This window comes from Falco rusticolus, chromosome 2 (genome assembly GCF_015220075.1).
Source record: "Falco rusticolus isolate bFalRus1 chromosome 2, bFalRus1.pri, whole genome shotgun sequence".
In the NCBI taxonomy this organism is placed as follows: domain Eukaryota; kingdom Metazoa; phylum Chordata; class Aves; order Falconiformes; family Falconidae; genus Falco; species Falco rusticolus.
This window is the reverse complement of record NC_051188.1, coordinates 19,989,196-19,998,485: the sequence shown is the minus strand read 5'-3', so window position 1 is coordinate 19,998,485 and position 9,290 is coordinate 19,989,196. Positions and strand designations below refer to the sequence as shown.

The following is a 9,290-nucleotide window of genomic DNA, read 5'->3' as shown; positions in this document are numbered from 1 at the left end:
GAGGGCTGCAGGATGGTGCGCAGCCCCCGCTGAGCAGGCAGGTGACCATGTGGGGCTGCTGCGTGCCTGGTGCTGTTCTTCCAACGCCCTGCCTGGAACTGCCGCCGAGGCTCTCCCCTCTCGTCCTCTGAAGCCGGGGGTACGTGCTTTGTGGCTTTCAGCTAGGAGGCCTCAGCAGAAGACTAGAAGGGAAAGGGTCACCTACGCTTGCTCCTGTCTCTTGCTCAGCAACAGAGCACCGGCAGGTCTTCCGTGTCTCAAACACGTACTGAGGGCTCGAGGAAAGCAACACGCAGCATATACAGCGGGGTCATCTGGGCCAGGTGCAGCTTTAGGCCTCTGTTAAAGACCCCCAAGTACTTCTAAGCCTGAAGACAGTAACTCACGTTTGCCTGAAGCACGAGATGGGCGATTCAAGCCTCAGCCAGCACGGAGGAGCTCACCCAGAGGTGCGCCTGAAGCTGCTGCTTGCAGCGTCCACTGGATTTTCACGCTGAGTGCGGAAGACAAGTGAGTTTGGGCCAGGATGTCAGTTCTGTGAGACTGGAAATGCCCCAGGGAGGGTCCTGAACGCCCCAGCCCCTCCGAACCCAGCCCTTAGCCACTTTTTACCTCCGGGGCCCCAGGGTATGCCAGCCAGGCACCTCCTCATCAGCAACAGGTCTTGTGGCCAGACACAGCTGCTGCTGTGCATGACATCACAAGGGTGCTTTAAAATTTACATTCCTCGGGGTCCTGTTCTGTCAGAGGAACTGATGCTGTCGTTTAACCCAGCTGATCCGCTGTAATGTTTAGACACAAGGGATGAGACAACAGCAGCGGGTAACTGGATCGCTTTGGTTTTGGCAGGTCACATCTCGGCTGTCGCGTTACTTACAGCGCTGCTCTTTGAACACGACCATAGGTGTTGTCATTCATCTGCTGTGACACAACAGGCTTTCTGAGACCTTTTCAATTTCCCTTACTTTCCATCGGGAGCGCGAGAACTTGCTGAAAATGCTTAATGTTTTCCTGCTGCACAATGTCTGTTTCTGCTTTTGACCAGAGCTGTGAAGCAGAAGTTAAGCCTCCACAGCTGCTCCAGTCAGAGGGCGAACACGGTGCTGGAGCAAGGCCTGTGCCTGATGCAGCCCAGGTTACTGACAAAGCATGTGTGCAAGTTGTCCTCGCTGCTTAACTAGGGAGGGAATTAAACCAGATGCCAGACCTGCATGAGTGGCCCAGGTGTTTGTCACCAGTCAAAGGCAGAGAAAAACTGAGCCCCTCTGAGGAAGAACAGGCATGAGGCGAGGCCTGGAGGGACACCTGCAAGGGTGGGGGGTTATCCCTGGAGAGGCCTGGGCAAGAGCTGCCTGCTGGCTGGGGTGCTGTGGATGGCATTTACATCTAAGAAAGAAATGACAAGTCAGGACATTTTTTTTTTTTTTTTTTTAAACCATCATCCTAGGTCTTTGCCTTAAGCAGCTGGGAGGTAAAAAAGAGCTTTGGAGAGGTGGTTGCTGGTGAAAGCGCAGACGTGAAACTGAGTGTTGTATCTGTTAGAGCTTTAAGCAGCCAAAAAGAAAAGGGGAAAAAAAACATCTCATCCAGCTGCCTTGATAAGGGACAAAAATTACTCATTAAATTGCTACATACAAATCAAGTCAGTCCTGTGGATTGACAGATCCGGATTCAGTGTCGTCTACACCACTTTACTTCCTGAGCATATGGGATTGCTCACTGTTAATGAATTTTGAGACCATGTTTTAATTTCCCTGAACCACAGCGCTGTAGTATTTTGCTCTTTTTAGGGACTGACATCCTCCCTAAGCTTTTCTAGTAGCTTCAAAAGAGACAGACAACCTTGTTACTGTGAGTAAATCCCCTCCTTTGCAGTAGAAGCTTAGCAGGTGACAACTTTTACTTACTATTCCACCACTTGCAACACCCCAATGGTCGTACTCTGGTGCTGCTGCTGTCTGAGTCCCACGCTGCACTTGGTTGGCCTTGGTTGCACTGTGGATTTTTGATGTAGGGAATGCCTAACCCTAACTAACTGCACTGACCTCTCAAGTGTCTTTTCCCACAAAGATAGGTACAGAAACTTGAACTCCCTTCACTTCCGCATTACCTTTCTCTGTGCAGTGCAAGTGTTTGAGGGCAAATCTCTTTCCTGAAACACATTTAGCCCAAAGCAGCTGGGGAAGAGGTCAGCTGAGTTTATACTTCTATGTTAGCCACGTGAAGGTGAACTCCATACCCCAGCAATCAAGCTGAGTATTCGCTACTGAGGGCAGTTCTGCATGTTCATTTCCTGGTGATTTTGCTCCACGGGATACCAAATATAAAGCCAGCAGGTGTTCCTCTCTTTCTCTGAAGTGTGCAGAGACCTGCCCCATGCTGGGCAGGCCTGAGCCCTCACTGGGCCATGTCTCCCATTCCAGCAACAAAGCTCAGCTGCCTCCCAGAGCAGCTGAGTCACAGACATGGGCTCACTTGCTGCTCTTGCCTTATATCTTGACTACATTTAATTTTGAGAATTATTCTTAAACATAATTAAAGCAAAAACCAGGACACAAAACCAAGGAAATGCCCACATTCCTGTGTACCTCTAATGGCTGTGCAATTCTCTAATTACATGCTGGTTGCTGCACTCATTTTACAGCATGGGTGATGCCCTGTGGCAAGCAGGCCACTTAGCAGCTGTCCTCGCTTTTCTGTCTGCCCGGGTCTGTAAGGTGCCAAAAACCAGACAGCTGATCAGATGGCTGTGACCCAGCCCACAGGCGGCACGGGTCCCTAGCCTGCCCCCCGTGTCACACAGAAGTCACTGAGCTGTTACAACACACGGGCTCCTCACAGCAGCAGCGTTGCGGTGAGCCTCCCCCTCACGCCAGAGGCGACTGCCTTCACCCTGGCAAAGCATCCTACCCATCCCACCTCTGACCACATCAGATCACCCCGGTTGCCACTTCCAGTCCCTTGTAAAACGCTTGTATGGTCTTGAGCTCTCTTTAAAAAAGGGTGGGAAGCACTTTTCAGCTTCTTCCATCTTAGGGGAAAAAGTGACTCAGATGCAGGTGATTGTGCAAATGAGGGTCACTCCTGAAGGCTAAAATTGAACTCCCTAACTTATAAGCCAGAAAAGGGGACAGAAGAGGGTGAACCATGGGCAGAACTGAACCTAAAATCCTTCAGGGTTTATTGCACTAAGGGACTCTTGAGAGGGAAAAAAAAAAAAAACCCAAACAACAAAAACAAACACCAAACATACATATATATATATATATATAAAAATCACACGTCATGAAAGCAATGCCTTGTCCTCAGACAGGAACACTTACCAGGTCTTCGCCTCTGCTCTGCTAAGGCGGGTGAGGAAGGTGAAGGCTCTAAGGAGCGGCTATGGCTTCTACTCCTGTTCTTGCCTTTCTGAGCACACGGGCACAACACGCAGAGAACAAGCACCTGGTACTCTCCCAGCCAGCCCAAGGCTCACGGTCACTGGCAGGGGCACACAGCCCAGGGACAGCTGGAGCCTGCTCTAGGACCAGCGGCATCTCCGTGTCTCAAGCTCTCCCCCTGCAGTGACAGAAGACACCGGCAAGCACTGAGCTGCGGGAGGCCCGTGTGACACTGATTTGCGGGGGGTGCATCCCCACTTCTTCCTCCTGCTCCTTAAGAAGGGACCCGGCAACGTCACGCAGACCAGCCTCCCAGTTTCCGCATGAACAGCTGAGCCCCCTTAGCTACCCTCTCCCCTATTTCGAGGATTCCGGAAGCTGGCTGCTGAACACCCCCAACACCCTCCAGTTCCATCTTTTTAACTCAGAACAAACTTGAACCTTAATACCTCTCAGCACCCTGGCCTTGCCCCAGCACCCAAGAGTTACAGTGCACTGAAAAACCCATGTTCAATACAAGCAGCGAGTGTTTGTGAAAAGCCACCTGACGGACAGCTCAGCAGCGAGACTTACCCAGCTCAGACCAGTCAGTGGAGGGCCCAAAGTCGTATGTATTCATCAGGTGAAGACAACTAAAGGGAAAGAGGCTACAATATTCACCTTCCTTGGAGTTCTGGAAGTCAAAACTGGGTGTTGTCCTCTTGGTCAGTACACGTAGACAATATATTGCTTGTGGTCAACAGCCCAGGAGAAGTGGGTGTGTGAGCCAGCTGCCTCCACCCCGCAGGTTCACTTGGCCAAGAACTCGATGGTGAGGGTCAGGGTCAGGACTCCCACACACACCCAGAGCTCTGCAGCCTTACTGTCTCACCGCCTCTCGGTTCACCCAAACCACGCGCAAGAGCAGCTCTGGGCACTGCACCTGCTGTTACATTTTCATTAAGAAATAGTTCTGCCTCCTCCTTACTCAGCCTCAATCTGGAAATACCGTATTTCTTCTGGCCAGGTCTCTGCAGATACTCCAGTCTTCTAAAAGTCTCCAAAGTGGGGTGCGCAGGACAAGCCAGGCCACCTCCAAACTGGTACGCACGCAAGTGGGGTGCAGGAAGTATTTCACCTTTTTAATGCCAATTTTTTTTTAGTTTTATAAATGGACATAATACATTTGTACAGGAGTAGATGGATGTAATTTATAATTTTGGAAGCACGTGCTCAAAAGTTTTCTACTGAGGGGTGTGCGATCAGAAAGAAGTTTGGAGACCACTGTTCTAAAAAAAGCAAGCTTTATACCTTCCATTTTCCCAAGACAATACCAGCTCTTCAGAACTTAAGTAAGGCTGATGTGCAAGTGTGCTGAACCGCACCTTCCTCTGAAAAGGCCAGCAGCCCCTCCTGGGATATAGCGGTGTCACAGAGGCCGCTCCCAATCCACGGACTGGCATCACCTTGGCACAAGACGGAGCAGACCCTGGAAGCCACAGTGGTCTGCCCTAGCTCCCCTTGCCATCCCGCAGGGCAGGCAGCTTTACACAGCTCATCTCTTAACTTTCCACCATCAATGCATGTATGTCAGCAGTGAGAGTAGCGCTGAGCTTGCTTGCCTCCAACCACACCACCTACATGCTCCTCCTCCAAAATCCAGCCAGCAGTGGTTTAAGAAATCATCCTGTGTAAGGAACCCCTGTTGTGCCACCTACCGCTACTCAGCAAGCCCAGAGGTTACCAGGTAAAGGCTTTCAACTTCAACTTCTGCTTAAAAGCAGCCTTCTGAATTTCTCTGCAGAAACCTACTTTAAAAATAAACAAAACCAAACACCACACCACACTATCAAAAGATTAACATCATCAATCTTTATTCCAAACAAGAACTACAGAACATCTGTAATCCTTCTGGTCGCATTTTATGGAAATGTTGAAACACTGGACACACTGTCTTACCATTCAAAGATAACAATCAGAGATAGGATGATGGCACTGCTAAAGAGAAGTGTTTCTTCTAAACAAACTAAAAGGTAAGGTTTAAAAGTTAACTTTCATTTCTGATGCTTAGCTTTGTCTTCAGGTGTTCTTGCTTAGCAACAAAAGCAAAAAAAATAAGCCTGCTTTAGAACAGCAAGTAGGAATATACAGAAGATGTGATCACACAAAGAAGCAACGGTTTAGTATGGTCTCATGCGGCTTGATGGGGGCGGTGCACGGTTTGGAGGAGTGATTGCTATATCCAAGTAGTCTCCTATCTGGAATTTCTGGGACTGCAATGTCATAGAATCATCTGTGCCCTTCCTGCCCGACATGGTACTGCCGATCTCCTTCACCCTGCACGCAGGAGGAAAGGCAAGTTGATCATCAGAGGCAAATCTCTCTAGATCTCCAAACAAGAACTGTACTGGCTCATCACAACCCTCCCACGCTGTCCTCTGCACTCTACTTAACATTTAGCTATCTACACAGGATGATGGGTTGTTTGGTTTTTTTCTCTCCAGTACCAGGTGCACCAAGAAAAGCCATACCAAATTCTCCTTTTGATGGGGCAGAGTGTTGGGGGAACCTTCTACCATATTAAATTAAATACTAGACAAAATCCCTTGCCCCCCTTCCATACAGACACGGAACAAGACCCCAGAGATAACAGAGCACGATATATCCACTGGTTGCTGACAAGTTTAGCTCATACCATTCTGGAAGAGAGATACCTCCAACAAGAAGCCCTGCTAGAACGCAAACACATTCTCAGACGTAAGACCTACCGTGCCTCCCACCACCAGAAGCAAAGCTTCATCTGGATGCATAGGTCTGCCTTCTGCTTGATTGCCAATACAGCAACCAAAGCCTTCAAGCACCCAAGGCTTATTGTTTTGGTAAGACATGAACAATGACGGTCACCAAGCAAAATTTAGAGTTTGTATGGGTGGTCATACAGTCTGTTACCAAGAACTTCACAAATTCTGTATGTGGGTTCTGAACTTAAAAATCTGTGTTAATGAAAAAATAATTCACCGGTCCAGTACCTGAAGTCTAATTTTATTAACCCGGAGAGGAAATGCCATTTACCTATACCCAGGCCTCTTGAGATCTGTAAAAACAATTGCAAAATTGAAGTGTGTGCCCTTCTTCCGTGCTTCTGGGTAAACTTCTTTCACTAAGCTGGTCAGCTCTTTCAGAGTTGCATCCATCCTAGATTAAACAAACAAACAAACCAAAATGGTTCACATTTCAAAAGCAACAGCAATAAAAAAAGCTTCCCAAAACCCATTTAAGATGGAATCAATACACTGCTGTGACTTAACCATGTTTCCTTGCTTTTGCATACTTTCTGTCAATAGCTGAAGATGAGCAAGATCTTACATTCTGGCTGCATAGTGAGCCATTGATTTCACAACGCTGGGAGAATCCACCACTTACTATAGACTGGAGGCAACACGGCCTACTGCAAATGTAGCTTCTAACTAGCTTCCAAGTGACTGCAATATCACAGTTATCTCTTCACCTCCATGTAGGCTTCAACACCTGCTTTTCCAGTTCTCTCAAAAGAGTTACTATTTAAATGGTGGAGTCTTCATTGCATAAATGTAATTAAAAAAAAAACGGCATAAGAGTTTCCTCACTAAGCTGACATCTATGTTGAAGTAGTTTTTTGAATATTAGAGGAAATTTAAGGAAAGAAAAAACAGTTTCGCATTTCCATCAAGATTTCCATTTCTGCCCTAACAGGCAGCCCTCCCTTTCCCCAGCCTTCAACCAGACCAAGGCTAAAGCTCATTTCTAGAACTTAAAGAACAAAAAGACTCAATCATCGCAACTAAAGCGGCTCTAATTATATAGACTGTACACTCACTCCAAGCTTCAAGCAACTAAGGAGCCATGTGTTGACAGACAATGCCCATTCTGACTTCTGCAGATGGAAAACAGCTCAGACACCATCAATAGCCTGGACTGAGTCCATAAATCCCATTAAGAAGTAAATTAGAACTGCATGCTTTGCTAGCCACAAATATGGACTTATTCAGCCATACGACATGCAAGTTACAACCCCAGATGACACCTTGAAGGAAAAGTAAGATTTAAGAAGTAGCATAATTCAATTTCAAAAGCATTCTTCAAAATACTATAAACAAAACCTAATGTGCTTGTAATGCAGACTCAAGCAGTTCTCCAAACTAAATTTGAAAGCAATAAAAAGCAGCTCTCTGTTAAAGTACTGCTACCCGACCATACAAAAACACACGGCTCTGCTCTCAGGCGGCTCTGACTTACAGCAGCACATCATTCACCTCTACTGAAAGAACGAGGTTGCTGGAACAAAATCGTAGCATTAAAGGAGAACAGCTCTGTTGAATAGATTCGTTGTGATAACGAAAGATACACCACAACAGAAGTCTCCGATTACCCGCATCGGTAACCGGCAATTCCACCACGCTACCTACCAGTGTCCGGCAACCAGCACCTGGCTAAAGCTGTGCTGCCGGCCTGCCAGGTCGGAGCTGCCACGGCCAGAAGAGCCGCCGTACTGCGGCAGCGGCTGCCCTCCCCCGCGGAGCCGCCACCCACCACAACTCCCCCACGTTTCCTGCATTAAGCGACGCCCACCGGACCCCCTCCGGCAGCTGCCAAGGCGCCCAGGCCTGGCAGGCGCCCCGGCCCCGCTGCCAGCCCCCTCCCAGGGCCCCGAGGGCCGGGCAGGGCCGCCCGGGCCGCCGCGCACTCACCAAGTGTAGATCTGCAGCTCGCTGGAGGGCACGTTGCCGCGGGAGAACTCGTCCATGCGGTGGTGCCGCCCGTTGTTGGTGGTGAAGACGCGAAGCAGCAGCGGACACGTCTGCGGGGCGGGACGAGGCTGAGGGGCCGCTCACCGGGCCCTGCCGCCCCCCCCGCCCCGCCGCGGGCCTCCCAGCGCCGCCACACCGCCCCCGCCCCCTTCCCTTCCCCGCTGCCCGCCCCGCCGCGCCCGGCAGCGGCGCCAGAGAACGCGCGGCGCCACCCCCGACACCTTCTCCCGGTCGATCGGCTTCTCCGGCTCCTTCTTAATCTCCTCCTGCGTAACGCGCGACTCCACCGCCATCTTGCCCCGCCGCACACACCGCCGGCGGCCCCGGATGTCCCGCCGCTCGCCTCAGCTCTCGCGAGAGGAGGGAGGGGGCGGCGCGAGCCGGCCGGAGCCCGGGAGCGGGGCTGGGGCGGCGGCCGGGAACGGGGCGAGCAGCTGTGCGCGCCGCGGGGGCTGAGGGGAAGGGTGGCCGGTGGCGACCGACAGCGGCCCCCAGCCGCCCGCGGGAGGGGTGTTGGGGCCCGGGGCGCCGGCGGGGCCCGTATAGCCCGAGCCCCGTGTAGCAGACGCCTCGCTGGGGCTGGCAGCTGCCGTGCGGCGGGGCTGCCCGCAGGCTTTGCGTGGCTCCTCCGAAAACCTGTGAGGTGCCGGGCGGGCCCGGGCGGGGGGCGCTGCCGGGCGCCCGCTGGTAGCGCCGGATCGCCGCCTGGGCTTTTTAACACTGAGAAAAGCTTTTAATAAGCTACTGGCAATCCCGCTGTCTCTCGGGGAAAAATAAACGCTTCTTTCCATATGGAGGCACGTTTAAACAGATGTGTAGTGTAGGTAAATAACGCAATCGAGCGCTGTAACTAGCAGCTGATCAAAATAAATTGGAAAGGGGTAAATCACATTTCGTTTCCCTTAATATTACATTCGGGGAAGTTCAGATGCACGTGCCTTCTGTTTACGGTCTTGTTTTTCCAAGAACAGGATCTTGCATTAGGTTAAATTAGAGCCTGTGGTTGTGCCTGACAAAACTCCGGGCTCCGTGCCCCTGGTGTGACACGGGTGCTGTTTGTTACCCGTGTTACAATGCTGGGGGGGTTGATAATTTGTTTTGAAAGAATTTATACTTACATTATTTCCTCAGGTGCTGTGGA

General features: G+C 50.6%; 1 protein-coding gene across 1 annotated transcript; it reads right to left on the bottom strand.

The window, feature by feature from the left end:
• Positions 1-5,211: 5,211 nt before the first annotated feature.
• Positions 5,212-8,496, bottom strand: SAP18 (Sin3A associated protein 18). The gene is made up of 4 exons (XM_037376188.1): positions 8,371-8,496; positions 8,090-8,199; positions 6,435-6,557; positions 5,212-5,699 (listed from the first exon to the last, which is right to left on the bottom strand). Exons 1-4 carry the CDS (start codon positions 8,440-8,442, stop codon positions 5,543-5,545), a joined length of 462 nt encoding a protein of 153 aa, XP_037232085.1. The 5' UTR covers positions 8,443-8,496; the 3' UTR covers positions 5,212-5,542.
• Positions 8,497-9,290: the final 794 nt, after the last annotated feature.